At 38.5% G+C, this 12,363-nt stretch overlaps 1 protein-coding gene and 1 long non-coding RNA gene across 25 annotated transcripts; one reads left to right on the forward strand and one right to left on the reverse strand.

Moving 5' to 3' along the window:
* The first annotated feature begins 2,639 nt into the window (after window positions 1–2,639).
* Window positions 2,640–5,006, forward strand: LOC136268565 (uncharacterized). Of its 24 annotated transcripts, none has more exons than XR_010707035.1 (12): window positions 2,640–3,008; window positions 3,686–3,785; window positions 3,835–3,908; window positions 3,958–4,031; window positions 4,081–4,154; window positions 4,204–4,277; window positions 4,327–4,400; window positions 4,450–4,523; window positions 4,573–4,646; window positions 4,699–4,769; window positions 4,819–4,892; window positions 4,932–5,006. It is a non-coding gene; the product is annotated as an uncharacterized lncRNA (long non-coding RNA). The 24 variants fall into 24 exon arrangements; XR_010707033.1 differs by having other exon boundaries at window positions 4,453–4,523; window positions 4,696–4,769; XR_010707040.1 differs by having other exon boundaries at window positions 4,330–4,400; window positions 4,696–4,769.
* On the reverse strand, window positions 3,576–4,825 carry LOC136268559 (uncharacterized). The gene is made up of 2 exons (XM_066063939.1): window positions 4,696–4,825; window positions 3,576–4,646 (listed from the first exon to the last, which is right to left on the reverse strand). The coding sequence occupies exons 1-2, from the start codon at window positions 4,744–4,746 to the stop codon at window positions 3,687–3,689; spliced, it is 1,011 nt and encodes a 336-aa protein (XP_065920011.1). The 5' UTR covers window positions 4,747–4,825; the 3' UTR covers window positions 3,576–3,686.
* Window positions 5,007–12,363: the final 7,357 nt, after the last annotated feature.

Genomic DNA, 12,363 nt, shown 5'->3' on the forward strand with positions numbered 1-12,363 from the left:
CAACACTGTTACGTTAGCACATGTAGATTGATATCAATGTACATTGTAACTCATGAGTGTATATGTAGTGTTTGCCAATCAAAATAATTTCTGTTGAACATATATACATTATGCATGTGCACAGTCAATGATATACATGGATGATGTGATCACAGCTGGATTATCCTCTTCATTCAAGGGACACAATAAAGAGCCGACAATATGATTGTAGACTGGTGATGTCCATGGGTCAGAAAGGGGCAAACACATGTCTTTTCATTCAGATCATTGAAAGTTCTTCGTCTAAAGTTATGTATGCTTGAACAAATCAGGCTTGTTCACCACAAATATGAAGTTGTTCCAGCATTTGAAATGCTTTTCAGGGAACAACTTCGTACTTGTAATACACAACCCTATCGCACCTACATAAAGATAGTGACAACACAAAATTAAATTTCCATAAGAATATGTGCATATGCTTGTGCTCTAATGTGCAAATACATGCTGTAGTGTAAGTTGAGTCTGTAGTATGTGTTGGAGCATGTGTGTTTGTGTAGTATACAGTCTTTATGTTTTTATAGTGTGTGTGCATGTATGCGTGTGTGTGTAGTGTGTGTGTGTGTGTGTGTGCGTGCGTGTGTGTGTGTGTGTGTGTGTGTGTGTGTGTGGTGTGTGTGTGTGTGGTGTGTGTGTCTGTGGTATTTGTGCGCGCGCATGTGTGTCTGTCTCTGTGTGTGGTGTGTGTGTGCGTGTGTGTGTCTGTGGTGTGGGTGCGCACTTGTGTGTGTGTGCGCACTAGTGTGTGTGTGTGCGGTGTGCGCGTGTGCGGTGTGCGCGTGTGCGGTGTGCGCGTGTGTGTGTAGTGTGCATGCTTGTTTGTGTGTGTTGTGTATGTAGCGTGCATGTGTGTGTGTGTGCGTGTGTGTGTGTGTGTGTGTGTGTGTGTGTGTGTGTGTGTGTGTGTGTGTGTGTGTGTGTGTGTGTGTGGTGCACTACGAATGTGAGGAATACCACCAAAATACACCTGTGTATTGTACACACACACACAACACAACACTCACACAGTTGTCCAGTAATATACATATTGCACACTGTATAGCATATATAGCATAAACATTTTGAAGGACAAATTTTTTAATAGGTTGAGCAATGTTAAAATTTTAGAGGATTTGCAAACACTCCCAAAGTGTACTACACTATATGGATCAGCTAACCCATACTAGTGTACGATTGTGGCGAGTTGGCCAGCAGTGAGCAGTCTTTTCAATTACCACTTTTCAGGGAAATTTCCTATAACTGTACTGATACTTACTTGTGTACATATTACGATATTGCATGCATCTTTTGGGCTGTGCCCCTAGGTGTTACCAGCACATTGCTGACTACCCACTATTCAAACTTCAAAGTCAAATTAACTTAGGTTAGATATAATGCAAACATGTGAAAGGTTGAATTGCAGCTGCCATGTTACAGGGGGTTTATTACTTCTTGCAACACAGAAGATAAAATCCAAAAAGCATAGAGCGTCACATGGCTTCTTTAATTGACCAAAGAATTTTGTTCTATAGTCCATATTAGGAATGATAGCAGTAAACATACACCATAATGGGAGTGAACTATACATGTTTGTAGCTAGTTAACATGTAAGAAGCCATGCCACACTCTACGCTTTTCACTCCCAATATTGCAAGAAGTAATAAATCCCCTGTATTTTGTTCGTTGATATAGGAATACTGGGACCTTAAACTGCTCTTGGTGTAATACTTGCACTAATACTCATCATACATCTATGTGCACTTATTCATACTTGCTACCATCGGAGTGGACAAACAATAATGATCATGAGGATTTTATTAACTGTGACAACAATTCTTAGCTAAAAACTTTCTGTTTAATCAGTGTATGTCATTATTTTATTGCAGTCGACGGTGACCACTGCCTGAAAGCACAGCCTGTATACTTTACCACTAGCTTAGTAGCTTTGGCAGTAACTTGAAGTATGCTGTATGATGAGTATGCTCTGGTAAGGAAGAACAGCTATGCCGATTACCAAGAGGTTAATTAAAAATCAAATAAAGTAGTCATAGTCTACGCACACTACATACATGCACGCCGGGTGCACACACACACACAAGAATACAAAGGAATTATAATTGCAATCAATTGTAATAGATTTCATGAAAGAATTCCACCATGGTGTAGCAGAGGAACAGAAATATTTTTTGGTGGTTGATAAAGGGTAACTAAGTGGGTTGACAAAACAATCTTTACACTGTGTGTTGTAACTATGCTGTGCTCCGAGCATAATAGGAGGATCGAGGAGCAAACAAAGTTGTTTATCATGATGGTAGTGGCGACACATGGCACAGGCTGACTTAATAATCTGGTGTGAGGTCGGTAGCCAGTTTAATCGGTGACGATGTAAAGAGACATGATCATATTTTCTCAAACACATGAATTGCTCTGTGCTGTAGACGTGCCACACGTGATTTGTTGAGAGGTGCCCCCCCACACAGGCAAAGCATAGTCAATTCTGGAAAGAATCAGGGACTCAGTTAGCATATTCAGGACATCAAATGTTAGTGACTTCCGGTTAACACTTAGCATTATACAGGTAATACAATATCATACATTAATACTCACCTGTACATGTGCTCCCCCACTTTAATTCTTTGTCAAATATGATTCACACTGGTTCCTTACTGGTAAAGTTCATGAGACCATAGACCAGATCGAATCGTCACCACCGCATCACAGATCTTCGTGGCGTTCTCACACACTAGACCAGGTTTAATTATAAGCGCCACGCCCGACATTTGCTTTTAATGTCAGGCGCACGAGACTAAAGAGGACCTAGCCTGGACGTAGCCTGGACCTAGCTGGAGGCCGCGAGTTAGGACTTTTTCACAGAACGGACCCCTAGTCGTATTAAAGAAGCAGAGCGTTATGTAATGTTACGAGTGTCATGTGAAAGGAGCCTGTCGCCGTCTCATAGACTCATCCTTTGTTGGGCAGGGAGAGCCAGTAGGGTATGGTATCTACAAGTTATACAATAGTAGCTACGTAGCATGTAATATCTATGGTAGTTTAGGCTACTTTCGACTTGGAAGGAAGTGCCTTAGCCTCGGGATTTATCACCAGAGTGCTGGTGTAAAAGACAGTTTCACTAGTATATAGACTACTAGTCGGTAGCTAGCTGAGCTCTCTAACAACAATGCATCACTTTTTACTGTGACTATAGGAGTATATAGTCCATTCTAAACAAGAAGGTATTCAAAGATTAAGTTTGTGGTTTCCTGTATTTTAACCACAAAACCATGTTTTCTGATGGCTCCAATGTATATATTGAATTATCATCTATGGGTTTAGTGGTGCTATAAACTTTTGAAGAGATACCATTTGTAATCTATGTGCTCAAAACTGTGACTTAAATCAAATCATTGCTAGTCATGTCAATGGAACGCTCTACCCCCTGAAGTGATTAACTCTCAATCAATTTCTGAATTCAAGAGAAAGCTTGACCTATTTTGGCCAGAAACTGGACATGGACACAATTAAAGGCCAATGGCCTACCAATGTATTTAATTTGTGTTGATTTTTGTCCATTAAATATAATAAGCAGTAGTAGTATTAGTAGTAGTAAACTGGATGCATTACAATACAATATTAGTCAGTTACATAGTACTGTTAGTATATACGCTACTAGGTTATTGACGACTAATCCTTGGAATCTTCCTTCGTGATTCTTGAATGCCACCTTTATACCACCATAAATCATCCTGTTTTCTATAAAAAAAAATGAGAAGGTAAGTGACCAATTGTATCTGTATACGTGTTGATAATATGTTTATGTAGCAGTCTATTGTTTGACTGTTGGAAATTGAATGTGTTACTGGACCAGTACATTCAGTGGAATAGTGGAAAGTGTGGTAAGTGATTGAGTGTATATGTATACGTGTTGATAATATGTTTATGTAGCAGTCTATTGTTTGACTGTTGGAAATTGAATGTGTTACTGGACCAGTACATTCAGTGGAATAGTGGAAAATGTGGTAAGTGATCGAGTGTATATGTATACGTGTTGATAATATGTTTATGTAGCAGTCTATTGTTTGACGGTTGGAAATTGAATGTGTTACTGGACCAGTACATTCAGTGGAATAGTGGAAAGTGTGGTAAGTGATTGAGTGTATATGTATACGTGTTGATAATATGTTTATGTAGCAGTCTATTGTTTGACTGTTGGAAATTGAATGTGTTACTGGACCAGTACATTCGGTGGAATAGTGGAAAGTGTGGTAAGTGATCGAGTGTATATGTATACGTGTTGATAATATGTTTATGTAGCAGTCTATTGTTTGACTGTTGGAAATTGAATGTGTTACTGGACCAGTACATTCAGTGGAATAGTGGAAAGTGTGGTAAGTGATCGAGTGTATATGTATACGTGTTGATAATATGTTTATGTAGCAGTCTATTGTTTGACTGTTGGAAATTGAATGTGTTACTGGATCAGTACATTCAGTGGAATAGTGGAAAGTGTGGTAAGTGATCGAGTGTATATGTATACGTGTTGATAATATGTTTATGTAGCAGTCTATTGTTTGACTGTTGGAAATTGAATGTGTTACTGGATCAGTACATTCAGTGGAATAGTGGAAAGTGTGGTAAGTGACCAATTGTATCTGTATATGTGTTGATAATATTTTTATGTAGCAGTCTATTGTTTGACTGTTGGAAATTGAATGTGTTACTGGACCAGTACATTCAGTGGAATAGTGGAAAGTGTGGTAAGTGACCAAGTGTATATGTATACGTGTTGATAATATGTTTTTGTAGCAATCTATTGTTTGACGGTTGGAAATTGAATGTGTTACTGGACCAGTACATTCAGTGGAATAGTGGAAAGTGTGGTAAGTGACCAATTGTATCTGTATACTACGTGTTTATAGCTTTTTACAGAAGATTGACTACCTGGTATAATTACAGAAGTCTTGCCTTGACTAAAGAAAGTCTTGCCTTGACTACATTGCAATTTTTGTAAATTTTAAATGTTATTTTTAAAATTGTTTATTGATGGTAATTTTTTCTACGGTCCAAATGGCATTAGCAAGTGTGCCGTTTAAAAGGAAGCACTGATAGGCAGAGAGGGGTGACAGCCATCCATTGTTTCGATGTGGTACCTTAAAGGAAAGCTAAACCTTTAAAATAATAAATACAAGTAAAGTTGTAATTCTGTTGTGACTGAGTGTTCAAACTCCTTTGATGGGTTTGGTTTTTGTCACTGCTGACTTACCTGTATTGGTTTAGTCTTGGTGAATCGATGGATTATATATACCAACAGTTATATACCAATGTGTACTGTTACTATTAAATCACTGTGCACACATCAATAAAACTACCTCATTTAAGGCTCAAGTCAATTTAGTACCAAAAGTAGTTAAAATACAATTAATGACCTCAAATTATAAGACCACCTCATTATAATGACCATATCAAGTAGATCCCAAACATTGCTAAGGTGTACTTCATGACCTCATTAAAAAGACCACCTCATTATAGTGACCATGTCAAGTAGGTCCCAAACTTAGCTAAGGTGTACTTCATGACCTCATTAATGAGACCACTTCATTATAGTGAGCAAGTCAAGTAGGTCCCAAACATAGGTAAGGTGTACTTCATGACCATTGATAAGACCACCTCATTATAGTGACCATGTCAAGTAGGTCCCAAGATATACTTCATAATAAGATCACTCCAACATATTGCAATGGCCACGCCTTAGCTGTGTTAGGGACTTAATACGTCTCATCCAGGTATGGCCTTAGTTCAATACATCAGTGTGGTGGCTATTTAAACGTGACTGGATCTGTGAAAACCCAACACAATAGTGCATTTTTGAGTTCCTGTTTATTAAATATTTATAATCTAGTTATATATAGCCAAGTGTATCCTCTGGCAAAGTTTCAGCCTCATGCGCCAATAACCCTCAGAGTCACAGCCCTACAAAGCAGTGGCGGATACAGGGGAGTTGCAATGGTTTCAGCTGAAACCCCCTCTGAAAATACCGCGCGCCCCAAATTTATTGACAAGTTGTGTGGGTGATAAAATCGCCACGAGTTATATATAGTGTATTATAGAAGGACTCTCTACAGGCGAAAAACTTCATACTTTAGCCTTTGAGATCACAATTACGGCTTTCTACAGCTGGTTGTGACCTTTTTTTTCTTTTTTTGGTCTTCGACTTACAGTAGGCTGAAGTTAAGTGGAATCTGAAACCCCCCACTGAAAAGTTCTAAATCGGCCACTGCAAAGTAGCAATAAAAGCAAAATCGATTTGTACAGTAAGTATAGGAAAAATAAATTACAGACGTTTACTAAAACGGTTGTAACTTACTGGGCTGAAATTTTCACCATCGTGTTCACCATGGATAGGGGAATAGTTTACTGGGTAAGTTTTTCCTTTCATTGCCTTTCTTCACTGCATACAAATGTGAAATTCATGAAGAAAAATCATTCACGTACAATTGCTTCGATGTGACGTAAAACAAATGCTCATAACTTGCATATCCTTGAATCTACTACAACAAAACAAAGATTTTCCAACTCTTCTTTAGTAGGTGAATATGATAGCCAGGTTTTTGCTGTTAGTTCCTTCGTTCGCTAAGAAAGAGGTGTTCAAAAAATTTATGGATTTTTTTTTAAAATTTCAATACTTTATACTATCAATTTAGGCTTGCACAATTGTTGGGTTTTCGCAGATCCGGTCACAAATGATGTTGAAGCCTTTATTGTATACACATTAATGTGTCTCATGGGGTGTCTTATTGATCATCTGCTACAATTACTAAATGGTGGAAGAGACCTCCACACATCATAGTAAATTCTACATACTATTAACATGGTCACTGTAATGAGGCGGTCTAATTAAGGGAGTTAAAAAGAACACACATTCCCACAAGGAGCGAGTGTAAATGGCTTTTAGTATCCATGGTGCGAGACAAGCTAAGGAAGACGTGATTGCATAATATAATGGAGGTAAAACACTGAATACCGCGCTTCATGTTTGAGATCAACAAAACCTAATTGAGATATCATAATGTAAGGTAGTCTGTCCATGTAAAATTGTGAGTTACTCAAGCCTTGGTAGCCATTTATAACTATCACAGTGTCAAAACTTGTAGCTACAGGAATATGAAAGCAAGCAACACCAGTCACTTTACACAAAGACCTACGCCTTACCGGAACTTCAAGGCTACCGTCAGAGTGGCTTTCTTTGCCAACTTCCCCCTAGACTTCTTCTTCGGGAATATTCCATTGTAAGCGCCTAGGCGCTTGCTAAGTACGAAAAGAGAGCTGGTAATCGTAGAAATTTATTACGATAAGTCGACAACGGAGCAAAAATATAATCGCGTTTGGTTCACTTGGCAACTTCAAGTAGCAGCTGCCACACGTCTCCCTTTGTCAAGGCGAACCAAACTAAGTGTAACGTGTTTCTGGAACAAAAAATGTTTGGATGAGCACAGATTTGGATGATTTTGACGTTGCAAGATAGCCATTCCCGATAACTACAAGCCAAATGGTGCGTATTTTTTTAAAATTATTTAACCACATGTTAACCATCCGTAATCGCCAACCTTTGTGCATAACTTAGTCGTTTATGACATGACAAATAAAGTAGGTACAGATTTAAATGTTCATCCTTCGCACTCGCCGATTTCCCCAATGGATCCCTGTACTTAACTTTTTTTTTTTTAATGTAAGGGTATGACCGCGGATTTCCGGTATCGCTCCCCCATACAAATCAGTATTACGAACTCTTGGTTGTACAGTATAGGTAAACAAAGATAAGTTTCTCTCCCATCTTATTCTAGGATTTCTATTGACAAGGAAAATTCAATTATTTGTATACAGGCTCAAAATTGAGAAAATATAAAGAAAGTGAATTAATATTATACAGTCAGTTTGCTTTTGGATATTTAATGTCTCCAACCACAACAAAATTTGATGAATCCATGCATCTCATCACTGGTCGTCTGAACATTCTGAAAGTGATACCTCACTCAATCAACCATATATTCTGTTTATTAGACTGAATAAAGTCATGATTACCTAAACAATCACTTAATTAATGTTTTATAATCATCATATTCCATTTTCCTGGAGGTTCCACTGATAAAATGCAATTTCAGCAATGATAGCAGCTAGCCAAGCTGCAAGTTGATTCAGAAAGCATTCCATTCTGTAAAATAGACCCCATCCAGAATTCAACTCAGTACTCAGGCTGAGATATCTGACAATAGTCCACTACTCTGTTAATGAATCATTGATGTTATTATTATTATTACTAGGACCGCGTCACATACATACACCAACGTGACAGCCCCCCGGTGAGGCTATTAGGTGGTGAATGCATTATCTCCAAATCAACTCAATATGTCACAGTAGTGACAGATATAACACAATAGTGGCATCGTAACTAAAGGCCACCAGTAGCTAAGTGCCAGTACATCATTGGTGTGGTAATGGCACAGTGATGTGTACAAAGTATATGTATACAAAACATACAGGAGAGAACTATACATTATTGCAGTATTGTATGTAGCAATACATTATAGGCAACATCACCATGCAGATAAAAATTATTAGCCAATATACAGAAATGCATATCAACATCAACTAGAGCTAAGTAAGGTTCATCAGTGATGTAGCAATGGCACAGTGATGGGTGACACACTATAGTTATGCATACACAACTTTCAGGAGATAGCTACACAATGCTGTAGGCGTATGCAAGCCAGATGAACCAGATAAAGGAAGACAGCCAAGCCACTAGAGCCTAGTAGCTACGCCAGGTGAAGGCAAAAAAATTAAGCACGTATTGAATTGCCTGACACCAACACAAAGAAAGTTCGCCATGCCAGCTGCACAAGACAAAATTGTTTACATGTATTTATATGTATAACTGTAAGCTTATTGTAAAGAGCGTGGCATATGTCAGTTTAATGTTTTCTTGTATTGTTTATTTACGTGAATGAATCCACTGGCAGCTGGCATGGAGACTTGAGATGTTACAAACATAAAAACTTACTTGTAATCTTCTTGTTTACACAAGTGGCTTCTGGCTCTCCTGCACGGGCTTCACTAATCTTCTTCGCGCAATATGTAAGTAATTAAGCAAGGGTGTGGTACTGGGCGTTATATAGAATTACACGTATGGTCAAGTCATGAGCACAAACAGGAGCGATGATTATACGTTTGTGCCTTCATTCACAGGCGAATCTATCCCCGGTTAGTTCATGCCTCTAGGCCTCGTAGTTTTCTCAAACATTAATTATTAATTTATTTAATTATTTATTTATGACGTAATTTTAACCGCGTTTCGTATTATTCTTAGTACTTGGTTGTATAATTAATGGTCAAAAATTGCTTGGCAGTACAAGACTGTCAAGCTAGGCCGCAGGCCTTTGAGAGCCCATATCTTGTTATTCTCCATAAATCATCAAGATTCTTCTTAAACAATGCCACGGTTGGTACAGAAATAACATCTGCTGGAAGAGAATTCCACAAATTAACTACTCTGTTGGTGAAAAAATTATGCCTCACTAGCAGCCGAGATCGAAATTTAAATAGTTTACGGTGGTGACCTCTGGTGGTATCCATATTACTCAAAGTGAAAAATGAGGTAGGGTTGATGTCATAGTAACCATTCAATATCTTGTAGGTCTCAATTAGATCTCCCCTTTGACGTCTACAATACAGTGAATATAAACCAAGTCTCTCTAGACGAGTTTCGTATGGTAAATCAAATAAACTAGGTAATAACTTGGTGGCACGTCTCTGTACTTTCTCTAGGAGATCAATATCTTTCGCCAAGTAAGGGCTCCAGACCTGGATGCAATACTCCAAGTGAGGTCTGACATACATTTTGTACAAAAAAGTCAACAATTCAACAGAAAAAAGTTTGAAGGACCTTCTTAGCAAACCAAGAACTTGCATAGCTTTTGCTGCAGCCTTACGACACTGTAGAGATGGTTTCAAGTCTTCAGTGCACCAAATACCAAGATCTTTTTCTTCTTGCACTTCTGTGATTTCAAAGGGTAAGTTGGTGGAACTGTCCAGCATAGAGTAGGTGAATGGAGCAGAGTTACCAATCCGCATCAGCTTACATTTAGCTATATTGAACCGAAGCAACCATGTGTGAGACCACTGCAACAATCGGTCAACATCACTTTGCAGCCTAAGGTGATCGTCAAAGCTCTGAATAACAGAATAAATTTTTGTATCATCAGCAAACATTCTTACATTACTTTCAATAAGGTCTGGGATGTCATTAACATATAATATAAACAACAAGGGCCCTAAAACAGACCCCTGGGGGACTCCACTCACCACCTGAGCCCAAGACGACAAGTGACCATTCAACACAACTCTCTGGAAGCGGTTGGAAAGAAAGTTTGATAGCCACAAAGACAAATTACCACGAACACCAAATGCTTCCAACTTGGAGATCAATCTATGATGAGGTACAGAATCGAATGCCTTACTGTAGTCTAGAAATATGACATCAATGCCAAATCCTTGATCCAAAGCAGAAGTCCACTCTTCAAAAGTTGATAACAAGTTAGTAAAACAGGACTTCCTGTTAACAAAACCGTGTTGCTCACCATTAGGTATGCCTTGCCCATCAAGAAAGGTTACCAATTCAGAATGTATATTAGATTCCAGGATCTTAACAACTAAAGATGTCAAACTAATTGGCCTGTAGTTGGAAGCTTGGTTTCTTTGACCCTTTTTAAAAACAGGAACAACGTGTGCCTGTTTCCACTCATCAGGGAGGACACCACTAGATAAGGATTGAGAATACAGAATGGTTAAAGGTACATAAAGTGTGTTAGCACAAGCTTTTAAGACGTAAGAATGTATACCATCAGGGCCAGGAGCTTTGTTAACCTTGAGCTCAAGTAGCTTCTGAAGAACTGTTGACTCTGTTATGTCAATATCACAAAAACTATCTTCAGACACAAAGGAGGGAACAGGCATACTAGATAAATTTTCTTCGGTAAATGTTGACTCAAAGAATTGGTTTAGGGTTTCAGTCACCTCCTGGTCATCAGCAGTGAGAGAACCATCACTCTTTATCAATGGGCCAATACAAGGTCTAATCTTCTGTTTAGACTTAATGTAACTGTACAGTGCTTTTGGATTAGAACGAAGCTTGTCTAACAGGGACCGTTCATAAGAATTTCTAGCAGATCGTATCTTACATTTGACATCATTGCGTTTTGCTGCATAGGTGGCATAATCAGATCTTGATTTGGAATGTTTATATTTGGTAAAGGAAAGTTGCTTAGCTTTAATGGCTTTAGAAAGGTTTTTGGACCACCAAGGAGTAGGTTTATTATTTTTAGGAATGGAAGTCGGGATGTATTTAGCTATGGCATCTTGAACTGTCACCTTAAACACATGCCAATCATCATGAACATTGCCAGACAGAACTTCAGACCAGTTGATACTCCCAAAGTAATCATTCATAGCCTCGTAATTACCTTTTCTGTAATTGTACATAGGGACACTCTTTTTGGAAGGCAAATCATCAAAACACTTAAATTTCCACAGTAAACAAACATGGTCACTACTACCTAGAGGGGATAGATGTGTGACTTCATCAATAGAGTTTGGGTCAAGGGTAAATATTAAATCCAAAAGTGAAGGCTGTTGGCCTTGTCTGTGACGTGTACTACTGGCAACATGCTGGACTAAAAAACTGTCTTGAACAGTGTCAAAAAATGTGGATGCTGCAGAACTATCACTACCAGCACAATAGCTTTCAGCCCAATTGATAGTTGGAAAATTAAAGTCACCCATAATTAAAAGGTGGGTAAAGTTGACTAGCTCGTAAAGTCTACCAATGATAGATAATAGTTTTTGATTATTTATGTTAGATGAAGATGGAGCTCTATAAACGACACCAACAAGGAGAACTTCAGCGGAGGAAAGTGTGACTAAACACCACAAGGAATTCTCAAAACCTACATCAGATAAAACTTTACATGGAATAGCTGACAGTGAAGAATGTACATAAAGCACAACTCCACCGCCAACTCCAGATGGTCGATCGTCACAGAAAAGGTTGTAACCATTTAAGCAGAGTTCAGCATCGCCAATGGAACTGGTACACCAAGACTCTGCTATTCCAATAATCAGTGGAGAATGATCATACACAACTGCTTGTAGTTCAGGAAACTTATTCATAATACTTTGAGTGTTGGTAAAAAGACAAGTAATAGCAGACATGGTATAGCTAGACACATTCCGAATCTTCTCATGATTATCAGTGCAGATAGAACAACTCAGTTCACACAATATAGCCTCCTTGAGGTA

This window comes from Dysidea avara, chromosome 10, assembly GCF_963678975.1.
Source record: "Dysidea avara chromosome 10, odDysAvar1.4, whole genome shotgun sequence".
Classification (NCBI taxonomy): domain Eukaryota; kingdom Metazoa; phylum Porifera; class Demospongiae; order Dictyoceratida; family Dysideidae; genus Dysidea; species Dysidea avara.

Excerpts from the sequence above, each read along its gene's own strand:
- LOC136268559 (XM_066063939.1), bottom strand. The coding sequence starts at position 4,746 with ATGTACTGGTCCAGTAACACATTCAATTTCCAACAGTCAAACAATAGA. Across the intron at positions 4,647-4,695 it reads AACAGTCAAACAATAGACTG|CACACTTTCCACTATTCCAC; the intron begins CTACATAAAAAT and ends TTGGTCACTTAC.